Source organism: Saccostrea echinata, unplaced genomic scaffold, assembly GCF_033153115.1.
Source record: "Saccostrea echinata isolate AGI-Se365-2 ecotype Australia unplaced genomic scaffold, CSIRO_AGI_Sech_v1 ptg000054l, whole genome shotgun sequence".
Lineage (NCBI taxonomy): Eukaryota > Metazoa > Mollusca > Bivalvia > Ostreida > Ostreidae > Saccostrea > Saccostrea echinata.
The window spans coordinates 16,710,765-16,736,389 of NW_026889803.1; the positions used below are offsets into that span (position 1 = coordinate 16,710,765).

General features: G+C 34.0%; 2 protein-coding genes and 1 long non-coding RNA gene across 4 annotated transcripts in view; 2 read left to right on the plus strand and 1 right to left on the minus strand.

Annotated features, from left to right (window-relative positions):
• The first annotated feature begins 2,291 nt into the window (after window positions 1-2,291).
• LOC133205771 (uncharacterized) lies at window positions 2,292-3,060 on the plus strand. Its single transcript, XR_009723656.1, has 4 exons — window positions 2,292-2,451; window positions 2,558-2,665; window positions 2,778-2,878; window positions 2,973-3,060. It is a non-coding gene; the product is annotated as an uncharacterized LOC133205771 (long non-coding RNA).
• Window positions 3,061-6,327: 3,267 nt separating this feature from the next.
• Window positions 6,328-7,680, plus strand: LOC133204676 (perlucin-like). Its single transcript, XM_061340422.1, has 4 exons — window positions 6,328-6,367; window positions 6,570-6,664; window positions 6,960-7,050; window positions 7,433-7,680. The coding sequence occupies exons 1-4, from the start codon at window positions 6,328-6,330 to the stop codon at window positions 7,678-7,680; spliced, it is 474 nt and encodes a 157-aa protein (XP_061196406.1).
• A 2,618-nt stretch (window positions 7,681-10,298) lies between these two features.
• Window positions 10,299-25,625, minus strand: part of LOC133206003 (junctophilin-1-like) — a 41,721-nt gene continuing 26,394 nt past the window's right edge. For both annotated transcript variants that reach the window (XM_061341908.1, XM_061341909.1), the window contains 4 exons: window positions 24,065-24,863; window positions 14,188-14,306; window positions 12,734-13,722; window positions 10,299-12,563 (listed from right to left, as the gene is read on the minus strand). In XM_061341908.1, coding sequence (XP_061197892.1) covers window positions 12,477-12,563; window positions 12,734-13,722; window positions 14,188-14,306; window positions 24,065-24,863 — 1,994 coding nt within the window. In that variant the 3' untranslated portion in view covers window positions 10,299-12,476. The remainder of the gene's footprint in view (window positions 12,564-12,733; window positions 13,723-14,187; window positions 14,307-24,064; window positions 24,864-25,625) is intronic.

A 25,625-nucleotide genomic window follows, 5' to 3' on the forward strand; every position in this document is an offset into this window, starting at 1 on the left:
GTTGCAATTTTTTAATTCCCTGTTGTTTATATTCTAACTTGATCAAAGCATATAGGGTATTTCTTTAACATCCTGACTCTCTGTGTTAATAGGAGGATGCCTGGATGCCAATGTTAGGAACAACTTCCTTGTTTGTCAGAAGGAGGGTGGGGAGCAGGGTGGGGAATTAAGTGCAGACAAGCAGAGAAGAAAAGGTAAGATTCATGTGATGAAGTCTATCGTGTTTGGATTTCTTGGGCTATTGTTCAGTTGAAATGGAGTCTTAAAATTCATTTGACATCTTGATTTTTTTTTCCTTTCAGCAGTAGGCGGTTAGGATGATCAACAGCCCCTGGTGTGGACGAGTCTTGCCTCCCATTCAACTGCAGCCATCGTTGGAAGATGCGGTAAGATTTGAGATCTTCCCCCTGCACATTTTGCCCATCTTTTACTTGTCAATTGATGTTTACCTGCTTTGGCCTTGACCTCTTGACTTCCACTGACAGGATGCAGAAGAGAAGGAGCCATCCCAAGGAGCAGAAGAGGACCCAGTTCATCAGCCAGAGAGCCTGATAGAGAAGCTTTTTGATTTATCCCTCTGTCCCCTCCTTACTCTAATATGACTAACCATCTCCATTCCCGACCTCTACTCTCTCCTCTCTTATGCCCTTTCCCCAAGTAACGGTCCCGTTTTGCTAATTTCTTTTTCAAGTCAATTTGTGATTTTTTACTTATATTTTTGTGAATTTCTTTGAATTTTTGCAATTGTTTTGTAAATTTCTATTTAATTTTCATAATTGTTTTGATTTTGTACTAATTTTTTGTCAGTTGTATATTTTCAGGGGTTCAGATGAGGGAGGACGACAGAAGAGGACTTTGGCCGGCCAAAAGAAGAAGAGGACTCCATTGCCCAGCTATGAACAGAAACCAACATTGGCCAGAGTGGTAAGAACATACTGCATTTGTTGCAATTTTTTAATTCCCTGTTGTTTATATTCTAACTTGATCAAAGCATATAGGGTATTTCTTTAACATCCTGACTCTCTGTGTTAATAGGAGGATGCCTGGATGCCAATGTTAGGAACAACTTCCTTGTTTGTCAGAAGGAGGGTGAGGAGCAGGGTGGGGAATTAAGTGCAGACAAGCAGAGAAGAAAAGGTAAGATTCATGTGATGAAGTCTATCGTGTTTGGATTTCTTGGGCTATTGTTCAGTTGAAATGGAGTCTTAAAATTCATTTGACATCTTGATTTTTTTCCTTTCAGCAGTAGGCAGTTAGGATGATCAACAGCCCCTGGTGTGGACGAGTCTTGCCTCCCATTCAACTGCAGCCATCGTTGGAAGATGCGGTAAGATTTGAGATCTCCCCCCTGCACATTTGCCCATCTTTAACTTGTCAATTGATATTTACCTGCTTTGGCCTTGACCTCTTGACTTCCACTGACAGGATGCAGAAGAGAAGGAGCCATCCCAAGGAGCAGAAGAGGACCCAGTTCATCAGCCAGAGAGCCTGATAGAGAAGCTTTTTGATTTATCCCTCTGTCCCCTCCTTACTCTAATATGACTAATCATCTCCATTCCCGACCTCTACTCTCTCCTCTCTTATGCCCTTTCCCCAAGTAACGGTCCCTTTTTGCTAATTTCTTTTTCAAGTCAATTTGTGATTTTTTACTTATATTTTTGTGAATTTCTTTGAATTTTTGCAATTGTTTTGTAAATTTCTATTTAATTTTCATAATTGTTTTGATTTTGTACTAATTTTTTGTCAGTTGTATATTTTCAGGGGTTCAGATGAGGGAGGACGACAGAAGAGGAGATGCGGTAAGATTTGAGATCTTCCCCCTGCACACTTTGTCCATTTTTTACTTGTCAATTGATGTTTACCTGCTTTGGCCTTGACCTCTTGACTTCCACTGACAGGATGCAGAAGAGAAGGACCCATCCCAAGGAACAGAATAGAAGGACCTATTCCAAGGAGTAGAATGGAAAGAACCCATCCTGAGGAGGAGAAGTGAAAGAGCAATTCGAAGGTGCTGAAGAGGACCCAATTCATCAGCTGCAGGAGGGTTAGAGCAGGGAATTTAATGTGAGATATTATAGAAGAATGGGTGAAATTCATATTAGAATAGTTGTTTTGTCATCGGAAATTAAGGGAGGTGCTGCTTTTGAGACAAAAGTGTAAGTCTTATTAAGCTATTCAGGAAGTTATTAATTATAGTATTTCTTTGACCCTTGGTTTGCAGTACATTGAATCGTTTGACCCTTGGTTTAATTTCTTTGTTAGCTGAAGAGACATTAGGATGACCCCGATGCCTTATTGAGAAGAAGTATGTCTTTAACTCAACTACAGCAATCATTGGAAAATGCATAAGATTCAGGCTGCGATATTGGTCATAGAGGTACTAAGGCCAGTCAACAGAAGATGGGGAGTCCATTGTCTTACTATGACCAGCAGAAAATGTTGGCCAATGTAGTAAGTAACAAGTTGCTTTTGTTGCTCTTTTGGATCCCTTGTTTTAATTGTAACTTGATCAAAGCAGCTAGTATTACTCCTTTGACCATCTTACTTTTTGTGTTAGCAGGAGAATGGTTAGGCAATCTTCAATCCTAGTGTGAGATACGACTCCATTATTTGTCAGCAGGAGTCTAAAGATTAGGGATCGATTGTTGCAAACCATGTAAAACGGGTAAGATTCATGTCATAATGCCTGTACTCACTAGATTTTTGGGCGGTTCATCCTTACTTTATTGATATTACAACTTCTTTTGATTTTTTGTTTCTCTACTTTTATTGAGCAGTTTAAGATGAACCTCTATCCAGAATTCTAAAGAGAAGACTCACCGGAAAGCAAGAGTGCTGAGAGTTTTGGTATAGACTGCTGCAAACCCTAGGAATGATGGTAAGATGCAATGTGCCAATCCAGTATTTTAATGATTTTTATTATTTTTCCCCACTTAACAAGTGTAAGTAATTCTTTTTTTTTTTATTTATAGGTCAGGGTTAGATCTATTGTAGTGCTAGTGTAGATCCTGAGACAAGCGGGTGACTTTCATCTGACAGAAAGAGTGCAAAGTGTTTGAGGGATCAAGCGCAGCCAATCCAAGAGTTGATGGTAAAGTATTTTATATGTAGATGTGCTTTTTGCTCTCTGAAGAATTATAGTTGTCCAAGTGTCAAGAAAATCCTTTTGCCTTAGACCTATATATGCTCTTCGTTCATACATACAGGGTTGGGCTGGTTTTCATTCTCAAAAGAAGGGCGGACAGTTACCTACCAGCAAAAGTTCAGGGATTGACTGTGGCAAATCCAAGACATGATGGTAAGACACAATGGCACATCTTGCACTGTTTGACTTTTTTAGCTCACCTGAGCCAACTTTTTCTGATCAAAATTTTTCTGTTGTTGTCAGTATTGTCATCGTCCTTTTCTTTGTAACCTTTTTACAAATTCGTCTTTTCTCCAGAACTTTCCTGGAAATATCTCCCCAAAACATTAGATTTCAAATTGTCAAATTACAGTATTATTACTACAAAAATGCCCTCAAGTGGTTTAAATTAAAATATGTGCAAATCATTGCCCTTTAAATCTAAATGAAGCTGTCTCCAGTTTAGTGGGAAAAAAGTAGTTTGGAAAAAAAAGAACTCACTTTGGCTCAGAAAAATTACTGTGATATTTAGGTGATTGTAAAAGCCTTTGTGCCCCTTGTTTCATAAAAAAATTGACATTGTTTCTGAAATGCATTGCTTGATGTTATATTGTTGAAACTCAGTAGCTTGTTTGTTTTTATTTTCATAGGTACTGAAGTCTATAGGATATCACTTTTTGACTTTTCATTTGTTAAACTGACAATTTTTTTTATTCGATAGAACGCTCCCCATGAATCATCTGAGCTGTCATGATATTTGTGGGGGAAAGAAAGTTGTGCAACACATCAGAATAAATTCATGGTATGGATCATTAGAAACAAAAGGGGAGACATTTATTGTTGAAGGAGATATAGAACTCTATTCTGAACTAGTGTGAAGGAATTGTGACCTTGTATGAAGGAACTGTGACCTTGTGTGCAGAGTCTGTGACCTTGAATGAAGGATCTGTGACCTTATGTGAAGGATCTGTGACGTTTTGTGAAGAATCTGTGACCTTTTGTGAAGGATCTGTGACCTTATGTGAAGGATCTGTGACCTTGTGAAAAGGATCTTGTATTTTCCAACCTTTGGTCCTTCCTTTCTTTTGATGATGTTTTGAACAAGAAGAACTTACTATCATCACCCCAAGCAGTTAATGTCTTTGTTACACCAGTTGAAATATTGACTGGTTTATAGTTCCAGCAAATGAATGCATGCCTAGCATTCACCCTTAGACTTGCAGTTATCAGGATACATGTGTGACTTTTTAACCATTTTTCCCTGGGAAGTTTTTAATGTCAGTGATTGCACACTAGCCTTTGATGTTTAATACTGTTTGGAAAATTTAGGAATTGGTGCAGTATAACAATATTTGTGTTACGTTGTATTAGCAAAAATTAATTACCCTAACAACATGTAAACAATGTTACGGAAATGTCTTGTTACTAAGTTTTAGTTATTTGAGCAAAATCCAAAAAATTTTCAGAATATATTGCATGGGCAAACATTGGATTATTGCAAGGGTATTATTAAATGGTCACTTTAGTGCACACTGTTCTGAGGAAGTCAAGTTTTTTATCAATATAAATTTATGTCTATATTTCAAAGTCCGGGAAAACATTATTTCCTAGTTAAATAGAGTGAGGTTCCGCCACTCAAATTTTTGCTTATTCTGCATTTTGCCGCGGTTCACAGGTTTCCATCATTTTTTTCAAATTTTGAAAGACTTTTTTTAATATATGGTTTTTCCTGGGCGGCAGAGGAGGCTTATTTTATTTTTGTATGAATTTTAATATGCATTTTGTTATAAATATGCAGTGTTGTATGAAAACTGCTTTGTTTGCATGTTAATTTATTTGGAAAATAGATCTGGCCTTAATCTGCATGGTGCTCTGTAATGTAATTTAAGGGATTTTAATAATCGTATATGTAGGCATAAAGTGTAGTGAAGCGACTGGTCTTCATTCATTATATGAGTGTTTGTATCTATTTGTTTTAACATTTCAATTCATATACAATGTATAATGTACTACTTACAATAAATGACATTTGCTTCCTAAAAATCTTTTAGTTACTTGTATAACAGTAGCCATTTTCAAATATTCTTTTCAAAGTACCTGTATATGTAAATTCAATTTTCATGTAAATCTTCACAAATTGTGACAACAAATAAACAATATTGAATAACATGCAAATCTGAGTACTTTTTTCATAGCAGCCATCTTGGAGAAGTTTTGTAGTGAAATGCTATTGGAAATAAATATAAAACATAACTGCTATAATTCTTCACGGTGTGGTAACAAACAAACAGTAACATATATCCAAGGTTTTTTCTCTGTATTTCTGAGATAGGAAGGAGCCTCAATACGGGATCTAAATTTTACATTGAATATATAAGAAAAGATCTTTGAAATTCTTCTCGAGAACATCAGGGCCATGATATGTCATATGAATATACAATCATCCTTAGGTAGTGCAGAATCAAATTTGTTCAAATTATGGCACTCGGGCGTTGGCTTGGTCCGTAGTAGGCAATCAAAGTTTAACATTGGAATATTTGAAAAATCATGGCAATGATAAGTCATATAAACATGCAAGAAGCGTCGGGCAGTGTAGATTCAAATCTGTTCAAATCTTGGTTCCAGGGGGGAGGGGTGAGGGCGTTCCACAAAAGAAAAATTAAAAAATCTTCTCAAGAACAGATTGATCATGCAAGCATACCCAGGTAGTGCAGATTCACATTTGGTCAAATCCTTAAGCCCCGGGGTGGGGTGGGACCAGATTGGGGGATACACAAATTTTACTTTATAATATATATGGAAAGATATTTAAAATTCTCCTTCTCAAGGACAGTAGGATCATGATTTGTGATTTTTTTAAAATACGTTCAAGGATTTTCAGGTGGATCAAATTTAAGTTTATTCAAATCACAGCCCCAGGGGTAGGGGCGAGCCATAAAACTTCATTAGATTTAGAGAGTATTATTATAGATTTGTAACACGTTCTTTATGTTTGTTTATTAATTTTTCAAAATGTTGTTATTTAGACCCAGCAGAAAAAAAAAACAGCAAAATGATAAAGATCATTCTCTTCAATGTCTTCTAAGTATGTAATTAGCATATTTTAAAACAATTATTCGTAACCTTTTGTTCAAAAGGGTTTGAGATAAGGATATTCTTATTGCATGTATTTGGGTCAAATTAGGTTGAGATAAGAAAGGACAATGACCATTTTACAAATACTCATAATTATCGGCCTATCAGGTAAATTACGATTTATATATAAATACTTTTATATTTAAGTTTTACATGCGACAAAAGTAATTTATACAGCCTTTTCTGCATCAAGTCAAACTAAAATTTCAGAGACACTTTTTTGTCATTGTTCAAACAGTCTTTCATTGCACTACTTTTATTGCTCTTCCAGAAACATCACTATTTATTCTTATCATTTATTTGTTGAAAGGTTTGTTGCAATCGTGTTGTCCTGATGGGTGGAGAAAGGGCAAGAACTCCTGTTATTTTATTAGTCCTAGAACTGTTAGTTGGGCTGAGGCATCGGTAATTTTTTTTTCATATCCTCAAATGATACTTTGGCTTTAACATACAGCTCATGTTTTATCTTAAGTGGTCGCCTGTTTCCTCTGAGAAATTTAGGCGCTGGTTTAATTATAATGCAAATAAATATATACAAGCAAATAATTTGCTATTCAATACCACCAAGTATTTTTGCTATAAGAAATCTTAATTGATAATATTTAGGTAATATTTCTCTTCTTGCATGAAATCAACTCATTTACAATTACACAAACTTGAAAACTGACCAAATTGTAAACATAATTTTGTACATTTTCAGAGCATTTGTCAATCTTTCCATAGTGAGCTAGCCGTTATCAACGATGCAGAAGAAAACGTACTTATTGGCAAAATAATCACAAACATAAGAGGTAATTCTTAATAAGCAGACGTGTCTCTAATAATAACTCTAATCATGAATTCCTTTGTACTGTCTAATTATACAGGTAATTATTTTGCATTTTACATTGTAATTAGTTCGAGGTTTTTCATATTGGAAAAAAAAATGTGTGAGAGCATTAAAAGGTTTTGGCATATTCAGTGCATGTTATGCACGGTACCTGAAAGAACTGTTCAATTTAAAATTCATGTTTTTTAAAGTCCGTATTACTTTCGTGAAATTTAAAATATTTCCCTTTTATAGAGTAACATTTCAAAATGGTAGAATTCGGACAAAACAGTATTTCTTGTGATTTAAAAAAACTTACGTCAGAAAAATCACTCAGGATACTTGACTATATTGTAATTATAAAGGCGCCTTAGCGACAAATCTTTGGATAGATGGATCCGATAGAATGATAGAAGGCGAGTGGTATTGGGCGTCGACGATGGAAAGATTTGGATACAAAAACTGGGCAATCAACGAACCAAACGATCAGAAAGAACTGGAGGACTGCCTGGAGATGTACGTGATCGGGTTCTATTGGAACGATAATAAGTGCGACATCTTAAATCACTTTATCTGCGAGAAAGAGTACGTTTCTTTTAACTTTTCAGGATAAAACTAAATAAAATGTTAAGCCATGAAAAAGATAATATTTTTTCACATTTATTTTACTCTTGAAAGGAACACTTCCGTATAATGTATATATTTAGAAGAATTTGCCTAGAAACTTTGTAAGAATTAATTATTTTAATTAATTGTAATTGTAATTTCGTAATGTAATACAAAAATTAAAAAGAAAAGAAATTGTATCAAAGCTCCGCTCAGAAACTTTGCTTATACGTTCTATTTCCACTATGGAAGAGTTTTACTTCTTAGTGCGCTCTTTTGTGAAAAAGTCGGAAAACGTACAAATCTCGCGGGATTTCTGGGACAAACGTAACACAAACATGTAAACAATATGTTGAATGTGACAATGTCGATGAAACAATTCCTAAGAAAATGCAAATGAAATATTTTATTGTTGTGGACCTTATATACATCAAGAGTAGGAATGACAACGATATCAATTTATATCTATTGTTTATCGTATGTATCTATTTATCGTATGGTCAGGGACCTACATACATGTAGGTCCCTGGTATGGTGCACCTAAATACAATACACATGCCTCGGATCGGAAATGTCGTATTTTTTATTAATGGATGATAAATTTAGGGTTCTTGCTCTCTTACATATGTCTTTTAGTTCTTCTATTCTTTGATTGGAATGACAAATACATTTAACATTTAAAATTGGATTGAGATTGGCATGTTTTGTATTATCCGCAACGCCATGCTGTCCCTGTCAGACGACCAAACGCGCCTCTAATTTTGAAGAGTTCATTAATGGATATAGAACGTATTAACAGCTGACTTGCAGTTATTACAATTGCCGTCTGCTGGTATTTACGGTATGTCGACTAGTATGTAACGAGTGTGAATTCTAATTCTTCTCACCTCCGTCTACAACGTCAATGATTAGGTATATCATACGATGCAAATGTGAAAATAAAAAAATCAGCTCTTTCTGGGGTGACAGTTTGCAGGGATGGAGCAAACATATTTGGATTACTTTTATACTTTTAGGTAGAGCGTTGTAAAGCAACGGTAAAAGTATTACAAATTAATTTTCGAAATGCTTTCAATGCTTTCAAACACAAAAGTACGTAGAAACCGAGGCGAACAAAATAGTACATAATCATTTTTTTTCATTTCATTTCAGAATAGAAACATCTGACCTTGTGGGACAAATTATTGGTTAAAATCTGACTTCTGTGAAACACCATTATTAATAAACATAGCCAAAAATATGGATAATAAGTATCTTTTTTATAAATAGTGTGAATTTATCTATTTCTTCCTTCATTTTTATTTGCAAAATCGTTGAGTAAAAATTTGAGTTAAAGTTAAATGTCTATTTGCATGCTTCGCTGATTGTTCAATGATTTATAGACGCCACTATTAGAATGTGGTCTCGTCACACCCTGGCAATGAATGAAATGTTATATATTGAATCGAACATTTTATTTTTCCTTTCCTACCTGTAAGGTTACTTGTTTGTTGACGTATAGAGCTACATAAAAGCATTTTTCTCATTTTTTGGACAAAAATATATAAACTTGCGAAATAGATATATAAGCACATTAATTGTTAATTGATTCAATTTTTTATACAGTAACAGTTAGGAGTATAGGAGGGAGTAACAATAAAAATCCCGAATCACTAAACATCATCTAAGATAATTATGTAGATCTCAAAATGGGGACAATTGATTGTGATATACAAATACCCTTATTTAAGAATATAAAACGCAACAAATTTTATCTTCCAAAATTCAGAAATCTTTGCTGAATTAATTGGGTGCCTCTCTCACTAAAGAAGTGATATCTGATTTATGTTTGGCCAAGCCACATAATTTGGTTAAAAGTGGGAAAATGTAACTTTAAAATATGAAGTTGTATTCAGGTAATTCTATCCTCCAGTGATGTCATAGATTTTTGCAAAAGCTGTTATTAATAAAATTAAATTCATACCCTATCAAAAATTGTTTTGGAAGAATGTTTTTCAATAGGTGTAGTGAAAATTATTTTCAAGTAAAAGAAAACTCCTTCTAATGAATCTTCTTTCTGGCATTTTCTTAATTGTACTTCTAATGTAAAATTATTTCCCCAATATTCACAATCCATGCATATTTGTAAAGTAGCAATTATTTTGGAACTTTCAGCATCAGAATTAAATATTTGAACCAGTTTTTACATAATTTTTATAGTACTGTTTACTAAAGATGTACGATTTTTTTTATTGACATATACTTCTGTTTATTTATGTCGTCCGTCTTAAAAAATATGGCAACCTATACATTTTTTGCAATTATTAGTTAATTTATTTTATATCAAGTGAAAATAAATACAGTTTTTCTACTTTGAACCATTAAAATTGTGAGGGTGGAATTACCTTAAGGCAAAGATTCCGAGAGCCTTTTCGAATCTATTTTTACATTTTACTCCAAAAAAAAAAAAAAAAATAGCGAAGTAACTCTTTTATGTGGAAGATAAGAAAATTTGTTGGTGGTAAGTATCAAGATATATACTGTACTTGTGCACTCCAATCTTCTGAGCTTTCAATTTGATGCTAGTATATACATGTAGTAACTGCCTTGACATAGAACCGCTATTAAGAATTGAACACAAAATGATAAAAGGAACTGACATTTTATTGTGATACTAATAACTATAACCAACTCGGCTGGTTTTCATGGAAGGTAGCAAGAAAATAGATGTTCCTTCAATTCTCCTATAGGGTAAAACGAGAAATCGTTTGTAGACAAACTGGCTGCCTTTAGGAAATCCAACACAATCGAGCGCAACCAGGTCGCGCAAATCACGTGTTCATCACACCCCACGTGATTCTGGCGCAATATCATTTTTTTTTTCATATCAGATTTAAAATGAATTACTATATCAAAGAAGGAAAACATTTCACAACAATCTATCACCAATTGTTCTTTTAACAACTTTCAAAGGATAAAAATAATAATTACAATAAGCATCAACAAATTTCATTCTCTTTCTCTAGTTACATTACACCCAAGTTAATAAAAGTATAACTAATAGAAGAAAAATTCAGATTTGAAAGTATCCGATATTACGTACTGACTAATAGTTTATAAATTACTGGTTTTCATAAAAGAAAAGAAAGATTCATATTCCTCATTTGGTCAATGAAAATCAGACATATCAAAAATGAAATCATAGAAAATTAATCATGAAAACAAAATAAACAAAAGGATCTCTTGTGTTTGATGTTGTAATTAAAATGATATTTTTTTCTTTACAAAACTGAAAATGAAATGATGGGGAGTATAATCGAGAAAATTATGTCATTTTTTTCAAATATGAAAACTAAAAAAATTTAGAAAAAAAACACCACTCACTTGCATTCCACATTTTCTTGAAATAAGGAGTACCACAAAAAATATAAGTACATGAGCACTCAGACAAACTTGTAGGTGCAAGTGTACTTTTGTGTACTTTAACTTGGTATGAACAATTGACATATGTCCATAGGAAACAGGTAAAAACTTCAATAATTTATAATATACCCAGTTAAATAATATGATGTCAAAGCAATTTTTTTTCAAGATCTGTAGCCAACAGTAATTGCTTAAATTGATTCCGATCAAGAATTCGACCTATATGTAGCACCTTGTTGACATATTGCAATCACTCTTCACATAAAAAATAAATAACAATAAATAATTACATATAAATATTCTTAATGAATAGACAAAACAACTGTACAGAGCAAAACAAAACGTAGGGGAAAACACCATCTTAACTAATGAATTCAATTACCCTGCAAAAGCAGTTTGATAATTAATGACTAATTAACCCTGTTGTTAATCTGATAGGTGTCAAAAAATAATAAAGTATACACCCTCAAAAAGCACACTCAACAGCAAAGTGTTCAGCAAAATTGATAACAAAACCATATTAGGCAGTCATTCATACAACAGTATTTGTAAGTTTCTGGAATGAACAAAGGGGATGATCACATACTCACAATTAACACTGTACCAAATGATTCAATGGAAATTTAACCATGATAAATTAATGGGAAAATGATAGCATTCCAGATAACAGTCCTGAATAAAAATTTGGGAGAATATGAAAGATCTGTACAATTTTATAGACAAAACAAATTAATAAATATCAGTTAAAAAGCATCTCGTAACGTTAGATAAAGTATGTAGATTATACAACACTGTTGCTAAAATTATGTTTAGAATGAAATAAAATCAGACTTGGTCATGCTTAGTCGTATACCGATACGTTTTATAAATAGAAAACGTCAGTCTTTGGCTGTTAAAAAATGGAGATCTTTAAAATCAGATACAATGAAAATCCTTCATAATGAGAACCACTCAGATTCTCCAAAATATCACGAATGATCAACTCACACAGTGTTCCAAGAACTGCAAACCAAAAAACTGTCATCCCGGACACGCCAATTCTATTTCTCGATTCAAAATTAATTTCAGCAAATGGCGTGAAACTTGTCACATAACTATTGACCAACAAAAGGGAAAGATTTGAACAGTTGACATAAAAAGGACACAACTTTGGGATAAAAACCAGTCTTAACATTTTGTCATAACAACATGGTCTTGTCAAATATACGGAAAAGCAGGTGAACACAATCTTTAGAACGTACGACCACTGCATCACATGTTGCATTGCTGAATATGGCCGTCTGATCTCTGTTGAAAAATTACTTTATCAAGATTTCATATCTTGCACATCGAACCCGATCCGCACGTCGTTGTGCTTAGCACTTTCAAAGTATCGAAATCCTTATTGTGATTTCAGTGCCATCAAGACAGGAGGTTAAAAAACATTCCAGCAAGACTTAGATTAAGTGCTATAACAAGAACCAGAAGCTGGCGTTGTTGGACAAAATCCTACATAGAGAAAAAGGAAAAAAAATATGTTTGAGACTCAGCTCAAAAAAATCAAAATTCAAAGTGCATTCGGAAGTTTTGAGGATAAAATAAGAACAAATTAAATTGAAAATTTAAGCCATAGTCATGTGTTAACGCGAATTATTTACTAATAATGATTAAATACTTACTCTTAGATCTCCCAGAATCACAGTAACATCCCCTTGTCGTCTGCGTTCAGCAAGCTCTTGTAATTTTCGTAACTCCTCTCGTCTTTTCGAACTCAGCTTGAAAGCTTCTTCTCTTGACATTGGTTTGATTTTATCCTTCTGTTTCATTGCTGCAATGTCTGGAAGACTACCGCGATTACCACCAGATCGAGTCAAGCTATTTTGGCTCTCTATATGGAATTCATTTGGAAGGTTACCTTTCGACTTCGAAGGAGTTGGTGCTGCATTTACACCCGTAACTCGCTTTCTTATTCCATTTTCAATGATAAAAGTTTCAGGGTTTCTCACATTTTCACTGCTATGTGCTGTATCTTTTAATCCAGATTTGGAAATATCGTCATCCTTGACTATACTTGGCATAGTGCTTCGCCTAACTAGATGTTTATCGCTATCATTGTCATGTGTTTTGTTGGAAACCTCTAAATGTCTTGGTGAATTACTAACATGGTTTCCTTGCAGACGATTTTGTGACATGTGATCATTACCCTCGTTCTGTTGAGCAGTGTACTGGTCGAAGTGATCATTGAGAATGGTTGAATTAAAAATCTCACTGAACCCCCGCCCACGCCTTGAACCCGCAAGGAAACTATACCTCCTAATTTTAAGGGAAGGACTCCGACCGTGAGGCGAATGATTTGGAACGTTATTTTCCGGTGAACTATTTAAACCACCTACATTTAGGTGGTTCATGTCCATTGTATTAATACTGCGGATTGGACTACCGTCAGGTGACACTTCGTTCATGGGAAAGAGACCAGAGTATGGGGCTGAACCAGGAGGTCGATCAAGGTCATCCATATCAGATTTGTTCATCATCAAGGACCTTGACCTATTGTGAGGATTGTGATTTGGTACAAGTTTCTCATGGCCATAATCATATTCATCATTACCGAAATCGCTGTTGCCATTTGCATTTTGCTCTAATAGTTTTTTCTTCATTATATCAGTGCCTGTAATGAAGTAAATACACTTTCATTGATTTTCTTTTTAGACGGAACTAAACATTAAGCATTATTTGTAAATACAAATGAATAAAATGTTCGTGATTTAAGGTTCATAAACCCTCTGCTCACTCATATAAAATGTTTCTTTAACTCTTATGATTTTCCAAAGACAACTGTACTTGTATTTGTTAAGTTAAATACAAACAATTATTGGACAAAAAAGACACTTCAGCTTGACAGATTTATAAAGGAATAATAGATATTTATGTCATTAAGAGCTATCTCTCTTATCAGAGTATCGATGAAGCTTAAGTATTAACCATTTCATATTTTGTATATTGTTGTTGAAATATTGGAGAGATACGAATTATTATGCAATATGTATATAGTCGTATGTCATCATAAACAGAAATTCATGATAGAAATACTTCTGTTTGGTAATGATTTGAAACTGTGAGTACTTGGCTATACCTGGTTGATGAAATTCTGGGGCGTATTCTTTGGCTTTGATCCGTGCATGATCCGAGTCTTGTTCCGCTTTAATGGCGGATTGATCTGCTTGTTCCGCTTTGGCGCGTGCGTTAGCCATTCTGAAAAAAATCATTATGACACCATTTAATAGATCTGTCAAAAAAGTCTTATTACATGCTCGTAAAAAGCATTATTTTTCTTTAATAAACACATTAATTTGTTGTATGAAAGTTACTTACACCTCACAATTTTTTTCGTTCATAAAGTCCGAGTTTTAACCAAATATTTTTATTTGCGAATTTTTAGAAAGAAGAAAGTAACACGTATATACATATCATCTCCCATGGTTTATGGTTGGACGTGATTCTTATCCAACTCGTTGTATGTTTCCTATCCCTTGGCGAGGGGATTTAAAACAAAACAATTTGGATAAAAATCATATGAAAGGTAGAGTCTTTTTATCGTGTTTTATACATAGCTAATACATGTTTTACACTTGTTTTATATGTGAATCTACTTCGTTTCACCTCATCACTTTTACGTTAAAATCATTGCGACGTCACCACTGTTGATATGAAAACGATATCATATGAGCTACATCCACTGTATGAAGGAATAAACAAGCGATAAATATAGATAAAGAATATAAAAAAGGATTCAAACAAGAAAAAAAGGTACATGAATTAAGGACATACGCAACGTACCTTACCTACTTGAATTTTTCAAGACATTCTTAATTTAAGATTATAGTGTCATCAGATGTTCGCATACAAAAAATCAGCATGCATTACCAGCGGTTTTGAAAAGATATCAATTGATGAACATTTTTGTATAATTCAGAGACAAATATACAAAAATTACTAAACATATATTCTAGATGTTTTGTTTTTAAGAAGAACTTTACAACAGCATATATGGACATTAAAATGTAGCACATAGTTCCTTTAAGTATTGGAACTCTTCAACTCCATGTAAAAAGACAATTAAGTTCAAACTACGTTGTGTATGTCCTTAATGTTAATCTGACGTTTCCCGGCCTTTTGACTAAGATTAAAGAGTAAAGGTGGCTAAATTTACCAAATTACTTGGGGGAAAAGTTATTTAGATCTCATATTTAATTGATTGAGTATGGAAGTTCAACACTATCGTGAATATAGATATCTAGGCATATTGTAAAATGATATGTAGTAGGAAAGGAGGAATGAACGAATACTCAATAAAAAGCTAGAGCTGGACCGGGAATCGAGCCCGGGACCCCTGCTTTATTAGTCAGGTTTTCTAGCATTGACTCATTCAGGTCAATATCCCTGGTCCATATACTCTTAACTACCACATTCCTCTCTCCTCAAACAGTTTTCGACCTCGATTCTTTTAGGACTTGCTAGTTTACATATACTAAGTAAGCCTCTACGAGAAGGATAGGAACAGGTAAGTAACCGGAACTACCCTCCCCTTCCAAACTGGCCAACTAATACTGCAAACCTATTTGAGTGGTTTGTACAGATGTTTTTGTTTTATAGAAATGCCTGATTGCCGTCTTCCTTGGAAGACGGTATACAGAGTTGAAGTATTTTAAAGTCTTCGGACTATGCACTTCCTCTCTATTCTGATTGGTAGAAATTGCTTGATGAGAAAATTTTCAATTATTCATTGGTTGAAATGTTATTCAAGGCAAGGGAGATAATTTTCTGATGCTCTAATTTTCGTACGACTTAGCAATTTTTCAAGATTTTCAGGTGGCAGAGGATAGTTTTTTTGGCAATCAAAACGTTTGACTGACGGTTTCCTTAATATTGATATGCTTTTAAAATGTGCATTGGAAAATTTAAATTCTCTCTTCATGTAATAATAGTATGGACTAGTCCCTTGCGCAATTTGAAGCTTTTAGGAATAAAACATGTACAACTTACACAATGAGCCCTAATGATGGCACAGGGACAATTTCAAAATTTCATGTAAATTATGCCTATTTTCACTATTTCGCCGGATCCGCAACTGCTTCCAGGCCCGTGCTAATGCCCTAAGCTACCACACAAATTGCAGACCGACACTTGTACATACCATTGAACAGCAAGAGATAATGGCTCAACCACCTCGTTTTCAAGCTAAAATTCATCCTATGAACACACCCTGCTTTTCTGGTGAAATACCGGAAGAGTGATTTTTGATCTTAGTTTCGTATTTCTAGTCCATATCTATGGCACGCCAATTTCACAAAAATTAGCGAAACTTAGTTTCACAGTTGATAAACTAGGTTTATCGACTGTAAACTATAGTTTAAAAACCGTGAACTATAGTTAACGATTCGTTAACTATAGTTTTCATCTGTAAAACTATATTTAACGGTTGTTAACTATAGTTTACGAATGCTAATCTAAGTTTATCTGTCTGTAATTAAACGTTAACAATAGATTTTGTTGATAAACATAGATTCACATCTGTAAACTATAATTTACAATCGTGAACTATAGTTAAGAATTGTTAATCATAGTTTCACAAATCGTGAAACTATATTTATCAGATAAACTATGTTTTACATTCGTTAACCATAGATTTCGGTTATAAACTATAGTTAACTGTCATTTATACTCACAAACTATATTTAACAGACGTAAACTATACTTATCGATCATAAACTATAGTTTTGAGAGCTAAACTATGATTCACATTTGCCAATCATAGTTTATCGTAATAAACTATAATTCACAGTCGTAAACTATAGTTAAGAGTTGTTAAATATAGTTTATGAATCTAAACACCTGTTAACTGTTAACGATAGTTTTCAATTCGAAATTTCGCGGCACCAATCGCGAGAAGCAATAATGGGGTATATATGTCTCTGGTTTTAATTAAGGACACGTGTTGGGCATTATCTAAAGCAAAGACCGAGTTATATATAATCAATATTACTTTCTCTATTTAAACAGGATTAATTGTATTTGTTTTCAAATGTCGTGTATATATACATTTCCTATGGGGAAATTTTTAGAAATATGATAAAATTTTAATTTTTTAAAAGACAGAATATTACGAGATTTTTGCTCAAGCAAAGGAGGGTGAAGCGCGTTTTACAATGTGCCAAGCATTTTCCCGCCACATCTCATCACCAAAACAAAGAAACTGAAAGAGAGGAAATGCAGTGGCGGATATAGATAGGGTTGTGGGGGTTTCAACGTCCTCCTTTGAATTTAAGATAGAGAGAATGAGAGAGAAGTCCCAAATATTTGTTGTGTTTGTTCCGTGAAAGGCCACTTTTTATTTATGTATGAAGAAAATTCGGTTGTTGAAAAATAAATTCCGCGCCTGCAATGTTACATCTTTATTTAAAGATGAATATAAGATATACATGTATTTTATTAATGACAGATCACGCATTTCGGTCTCTGTTTTTCTCTTTTAAATAAAAAAAATAAAATTTTAATAATTTTCCAGTCATTTTTCTTTTTATTTCCAACTAGACTTGCTTTAAAATAATAGAACATTTACTTATAACGCCAACAAGAAATATACATGCATATATATTTAACAACAATTGTCGTTACATAGTAAAATCCTATAATGCTGTAACTAGGATTAGCCGATCTATAATTTAAAAAAAAAAGAAAAAGAAAAAGTATTGTTAACTATAGTTTTGATCGTAAACTATGGTTTAGAGTCGTGAAATCTAGTTTCACAGAAAATTGTGCATCGACGATACAAAATAAGAGATTCTGTTCCTAAACTGTGTTTCTCAAGTGTAAAACTATGTTTATCGCATTTTTGTGAATTTGGCGCTTTGTATGTCTGTAAAGTATACTTTACAAAGCCTAAACTATAATTTACATTTGCTAAGTATAGTTTAGAGTTGTAAATCATAGTTTACAAATCGTGAAACTATATTTATCAGATAAACTATATTTTGCAGTAGCAAATGATTGTTTTCCGTGTTAATTATAGTTTACGCTTGTGAAACATAGATTATCGTGTAAACTATAGTTTACATATGTGAAATATAGATTATCATCGTTAACTATAGTTTACGGTCTGTAAACTATAGTTTACAGTCGATAAACCTAGTTTATCAACTGTGAAACTATGATTAGCTCATTTTTGTGAATTTGGCGTGCCATACATATCCCATAAAGAGTAGTAGTGACATTAAAGTGCCATATATCAATACAAGGCTACCAATTCCCCCCATATGCACACATAAAATATTCTAGCAATAAAATTACCTATAATATACATTCAAACCTTAGGTTCCTCTATTTTTTCTAATTTTTGAACGGTACTTAATCCGAAACTATCCTCTGCCACCTCAATCGTAAAAAAATATGACAAAACGAACAGTGGAAATAGGCAGTGATTTTAACATGCTAGTTTTTTTTTAATAGCAATTACCAAAAAAAAAAACGTTTCTATATTTTCATTGTTAACAGAATTGATCGTTATTGCATGCAAGCTTTACAGCTAGTATGTATTCTTTTCCCCTTTGTTTTGCACTGTCTTTCTAATCTCGGCAACACCTCGACTGATTCTCATCTACATATCACAAAGGTGTCGGAATCAGCCGAGGTTTGCCGAATGATCTCGGCAGCAGAGTTGAAGTTTACGGAGACAGTCGAGCATTTGTTAATGGCTTATATCAGAAAAAACTAATGAAGAAATACGAAGCCAAGAAATGTTCAAGAATTATACGGCCTGATAAGTTTAGGTCAGTTTACCGTTTAAGGTTGTTGCTAAAGAAGGTAAGCTTTTTGAAAAAGCTCTACTTGTATGTAATCTGTTTTCATCTCGTGAAGGCATTCTTATGAATAGAGTTACCTCGCTTTTGACAACATACGTAAAATATATCCAACTTTGCAATTCACATACAGCGCCCATAAAAAATCAGCATCATTTCTCTAATCAAAATAGTACATGAAAATCTTATAGAACAAACGTAGGTCATTATAGCAATACATCTATGTTGATTACCAGTGCGAAAATCTAAGCACTATGGCCGCCATTGTTAAAGCACTAAGATCTATCTTTGTAATTTTCTGCTTAACGTAAAACATATGGTATTGTCTTGTCTTGAGATTCATATCGGAGAAATATGCGAGATTACGCAGTGCAGTGAGACTTATTATATGTGACTATTTAGTACAGCCGATATTGGGAAGAAATACCTTAAAACATGTTTCTGATATCTGATATATCTGTCATAGTGGTTTTAACTAACAAAAACTACAGAAACCTTTAGATGAAAGCTCCATTCTTCAATCAATATTGTCAAAATAAAGTTCTCCAGAGCATTAAATGTCCTTTCTTCTTCATTTTTTTTTTATTTTCTTATTTATTTTATTTAACTTTTTTTTGGCTTGTCTTGATCATTTACACTTCTTACAACTTTTATTCTAGGGGTTTACATTGAACATCATTGCTGCTCTCTGAAGTCCTCAGTGGGTCTATCAAAAGTCTACCGTAGTAGACTCTCATTATCAAGTCAACCAATCTTTTCTCAACCCAAGTACACCCTGTCCTTGTCAGCATAGACTCAGTTGTTAGCAACAACTAACCCAAAATACCACTGGTCACCCCTTATCATGCTGTACAAGGATTTACAGGAAATAGTTGGCGATTGGTGAAAGCTCGAGCAATGGTCTACAATTTAGGGAACAGACATGCTTTTAAAAGCATCCTTTGTCATCCAAAAAACACTCCGATAATCACTATCTCCCTTTGTTCACCCAGTCAACTCAAAAAAGTACATTCACCACGGTAAACCTCTAAACAACAGTCAACCCCTGTCTACCAAAGTTTACCCCTGTCCACGACACCTAACTCTTAGCATTAGTCACTCCCGCCCATTAATCTTAACCCCTGTCCATCATAGGCATTATCTGTCCACCATAATTAAGCCATGTCCACCAGTAAACCTCTGTCCACGATTATTTACGCATGTTACTTAATCCTGTCCACTAGTTAATCCCTGTGTACCACTGTTTACCCTGTCCACTACAGTTTACCCATGTCGCTAAACTCTGTCTACTACAGTTAATCCGTGTACTCCACAAATAGTGCCTATGTTAAAATTTCTATTATTGAAAGTGAATGTAATATTGTAAGCGCTTGTTATGAATGGACGAAATTATTGGGGGATCAACCCATATTTAAAGCTCCTATTCCCCTCTGCGAGTTCAAGTTCACTGCAATTTTTGTATCAGTCTGCGAATGGTTAAAGTTATATCATGATTAATCGTCAATAAGATTACAGATACACGTGCAGAGATAGACTAATTATTGACATTAAGATCAATGAATCTCTAACAAATATCATTATGTAAGCTCATCATAAAACATAAAAGCAATTGGATGAAAAATATTCCAGCTAAAGAAATGCAATATGTCTAAGTTATAGAAAATGTCGATAGATTTTCGCTGTGGAAGGGAACTGGTATATTTATCTATAGTTTTTAATTTATTGCAATTTTATGGGTGATAAACTTGGAACATGATCCAATTCCATAGGAACTACTGCATGTTTATGACCAGTGATATGCTCCATTTAATTACATGTAACATGTTGGATACTTGCAAGGTAACAATGATACATTCATTTCTAAATGAGGATCGGTTATGAATGATTTTCAATACAATATCTGTCGAATTATTCAAACTACGCAAATATTGAATCATTATATCACAGTGAAAAATTCACTGTTCAAGAAAGAACTTTATTTTGGACTTTACTTTTAAGTTGTGTCATATTTTATTTCTCACGATATGTTTCGCGAATCTAATTGTTTAATTGACCAGTGACACTTTTTGGACTCTTGATCTGTTGTTACAAAGAGACACAGAGTGCTATGTCTCAAGAACTGTTAATCTCTAAAAACAACACTGTGTAATTATCTGTTTTTTTTATGTCCAAACATCAAAGCGTCATTGAGTTTATTTAATTTTACTAAATGTCAACACCTGTCATTTATTTACTCATTATGTACATTCTTATAAATAGTCATGTATAATTTCAATCATTAGTCTGGAATATACGAAGGCCAGTCTCGGCCACGTCCGACTCGTGAGGACTCTGAGTCCGGGGCCACTTCGGCCAGATCCGACTCGATCTTTTATAATATGTCTGTTTGTTGATTCATGTAAACTGTTGCCATCGTTGAGACTCATCTAATAAATACGGAATCCTTCATCATTTGTTTTATCTCTGGAATTGCATATTGGTGGACCTTCGGGAATACGGCACACCTATACTTTGTTTTTACCTCGCGGCCACACAGCGCCTCTACCTATGCCTCGTACCCCCCTACGCCAACGTTCCCTCACCCCGTTCGTTCTGCAAACAACGGATGCTCTTCCAGACGAATTCCTAAGTACCGTCCAAATCTACACGGTCACAATTACATGCTTTGAATTATTTTTTAGAAAAATAAACTAAGAGTCAACTAGCTCTCAAGCTTTTCTTTAATATAACATCTATCAGCAGTTTTGAAGTATTATCTACTCACATCAATGCTGTAGATTGGCACCGCAAGCAGCTGCAACGAAAGCTCGAGAGCTTGTGTATATTGCTATCTGTCTGTGAATGCGCATAGATGAACATAAGAAGCCAGTCTAATTTGACGCTACTGTTATTCAATGCGATAAAAATGTTATCTGATGTGCAAAAGCAAACATGCAACAACTTATTCTAACAATTTGGAAGTTTTGGCACAATCATTAAGAATATTCACAAACAACATTAAGAATCAGGTAAAACTGTGTGGTCGGTTTTACTTATTTAAGCAATAGTATCGATCCCCTTCGTTTACAGAGCATACTAAAGACAGTGCTAAAAGGTTAATGTGCTTTGGTTCGTATCGTTCGTAAAAATCTACAAAACCTTAATTTTAATCGATTACTGTTTAAATAAGTTCAACATTTAATTGTATGTTTGATGTGTCATATCATAATTATCGTCTTTCGTCTCCGCAGAATCAAAGCTATTGAAGAAGACAGGTTAAATAGATTCGTGATTCACTGTTTCTACTAATGATCAAGCATTGTGTATTGCTGATTGGAAAAACACAATCCTCTTTGACCTTCAATCACATATTCAATCCTCTTCGCGACAATCTCTAGCAGGCTGTCATAAAACCGTGTCAGATAAATCGACTTTTTGCATTACTTGATATATATTTTTGTTGTTATTGATTGCAAACGACAGACGACGGATGTTGGAGTAGGAAAAAACATGGCGGGAAAAGCATCAAAGATGGATTAAGAATCGTCTGCTTCCTAAACACAACTAGATAATTATGTCTACACACCCTAACTGCCAAAAGGATCACATATAGTGCAGATATGTACAAGTCCGATAAGACCAGTCTGTTTTTCTTGTTTGAAATATCAAAATATTGGTAACAGTGTGTCGAATATAATAAACATGGTAGTCAAAATATGGGCAATATGTTGGTATACAAGATGTAAACAGAAAAGGTACAGTATCAATGGTTTCCAATCTTCAAATGTGTCATCACTCTGATGAACAAAAAGTGCTTCATTCCTTAATTTTTGCAGAAATTAGAAAGTAAACTTTTTTATTTTAATTATTAGAATTATTTTTGAAATGTTTATCTTAGTGTTGGCATTAAATTGAGATTTCCGATTTTACAGGTCAGAGAAAGGGGCATCTTATATCTAAATGAAATTCGTTCTTTTCATTATGTTAAATAAGAAGTACACGTCGAATAAATAGAAATAAATTGAATATTTGCCAAACAGATATAAGCTGTTTCCCTAGCAACACACGCTTTACAAGTTGTAGTTGATCAGTACTTTGAGCTAGCTGATGTAGTGTGTTACTGAACTTTACCTTGCTCTGAGAGAGAGAGAGAGAGAGAGAGAGAGAGAGTGAGAGAGAGTGAGTAAATGTTCGAAATCTTAAAGAATCGAAATGAAATACATTCATTAATTCCAATCGTCAATACTGCTGGTTGTTATATCAAGTATGAAATCTCTAGAACTGTTTAACAATGATAAAACAAACATGAATTCTAAATTAATTCAAAACTTCAATATACATGAAATTGTGGTGAACAGTTATTTCTAATTTACTGGGAAAAGTCATCTTATAATGTGAGCCGTCTGTTCATTAGAAGTGGAGGTTGTGGATTCATGGGTGAGAGTAAACCTCAAATTCATAAAAAATACCCCCTATACCCTTGTTAATAGGAATTAAATGTTTTATGTGCACGTGTTGGCTCAAGAAAAAATTAAATATCGATCCCTTTGTTTTTGTGGTGTTTTTTTAAAACATCGATATACATGTAAGTTGAAAGCAAGTAAATCAAATGTGAATGTAATACAAACAAGCAAAAATGCACATCAAGAATGCGGCTTGTGAGAATATCTGTCTTGTTTTTTGAACAACAACGACCGTGATATTTGATCTAAGATTTTGATAGTTAATATCATAAAAAATAATCGATATTGGTCATGCTCTACAATTTAACGTTTGTGAACACCGAGAAGTAGAGAAACTCCTGTCAGAGTAGAAGAGGTGGTTTATCAGAAGACGATTTAAAGTTTAGGTGTAAAAAAAAGCTTTGAAAATATTTAATGTGTTTCGAGTTCTTTGCAGAGTATATTGCAACATGTATTTCAGTGGTAATATGTTTTGAGAATAATGTTATATGATGTATAATGTACATGTACTATATGAAAAATGAAAAAAAGGAAAATTAAAATTGTACTTAAAGATTATCAAATGCATTTACTTCCGAGGTAAGTTTCAAATTTTAATTGTTCTTTAGACTTTTAGCAAGAGGTTCAACCGTTAACAGGATACAGTGGGTTTACTGTTGCTTTTGACGTCATTGGTGCTCAAATATTTTACACCGTCATAATTCTCTCTCACCTTGTTAGTGCAATATCCGCTTTTTGTAAGGCAATTTGTGCTCCTCTTTGCGCCGATACCACTGCATTTTCAACTCGTTCTTTTAGTTTTGAGGTCCGAATTAGAAATAATTTATGCTTCTTTCCTGAAGATATTAAGACATTGTTCTTATATTTTCCTTCCTCCCGGGTGCCATCTTTGAATGTAGTCACACCATAGCCATACTTTTTGTTGTTAAACCACTCGCCCTCGTATTTTAATCCATCAGATCTTTGACTCACTCCAAATCCAGATCTCTTGTCATTTTTCCACTCTCCCATATAGGATTCTGTGACGTTGACATCCGTGATGTCATCTTGACTAACAAAACTTAGATTGCTATCTGTGTACATTGAGGCGTTTGTGAGCCCCGACTGAGTTGAATCCACACTTGCGTGGCTTAGACTACTGATTGTACTTCGAACAGATCCCGTTCCAGGTCGTTTGGGTGACGAATCGTTGATGTCACCTGTACTTTTTTGTTTCCTGATTTTGATCTTGCTGAACACTGACTTTTTGAGACTGGAACGTTTATCTAAAATCGAACGCCTTCTGGTTGGAGGTGTTTCGTCACTTTTGGCTTTTAAGACAAATCCACCTCGACTTTCATCCAATTTCTTGTCTCTGCTTTTTACGACGAGTTCGTCTTCGTTTTGGCTGCGAAGGGAGGTAAGCGAAGCACGCATCTTTGGGCGGTAATGGGAAGCAAGCCCATATGGAACGCTTTGTCTCACACCATAACCATGTCTCATACCACGAAGCCATTGACCTTGATACGTCCCTGTATGATAAAAAAAATGAAATTAATAAAAGTTTATGCATTTAAAGAACATAGTATTTGCATGATTATATTTTAGGTATGACCATATCACAGACGATTTACAGTTTGCATAAGCAATGAAATATTAATGAATTCAATAAATGTAGGTCAATAAAACCAATCTGGGTCAGTGACGTGTTTTAATCTTTACTGACCTCCAAACATTGAAGAGTCATTTCAGGATTAATGAGAGTACACAAGATCTGGATTAAAGTTTTAGTTCAAGAAGGGTATGCTTACTTGCAACTCAATTATTAACAAGGTGCCTCAAAGAATTCTTAATTTTAGTGATACGATAACAATTACCCTAAGACTTTTTGATGTCTGTAAATAATGAAAAAAAGGGACGTAAATTTTCAAACTACAGAAATTTTTGCCGATTGTTAAAATCTTTTTGATTGTATACAGTGTACCGTATCCATTCAATTACAACGGGAAAATAAAACAAAATGGCCTTGACGTTCAAAACTGCTGTTACATATAGAATTTTAGTATGAAACGAGGGAAATTAACAATTTGTCAGAAGAAGCTGAGAAAATCAATGAAAAACAGGCTAATGTATTTAAGTGTAAACTAGAAGGACGCTTTGCTGTCTATTGTATTGTCTACTTCACATGCTGATTCAGATACATGTCGATCGATAGGCGGGTTTTCATATTTTTTTATGACATTATCGTTGTTAAACATTCATAAGAGAATACACTGAATTCTACATCATTCTGC

What these genes read in the sequence shown, in the direction of transcription:
- LOC133204676 (XM_061340422.1), top strand. Translation starts at nt 6,328, where the DNA reads ATGACCATTTTACAAATACTCATAATTATCGGCCTATCAG. An exon ending in CATAATTATCGGCCTATCAG is followed by an intron (nt 6,368 to 6,569) that starts GTAAATTACGAT and finishes ATTTGTTGAAAG; the next exon opens with GTTTGTTGCAATCGTGTTGT. An exon ending in AATAATCACAAACATAAGAG is followed by an intron (nt 7,051 to 7,432) that starts GTAATTCTTAAT and finishes GTAATTATAAAG; the next exon opens with GCGCCTTAGCGACAAATCTT.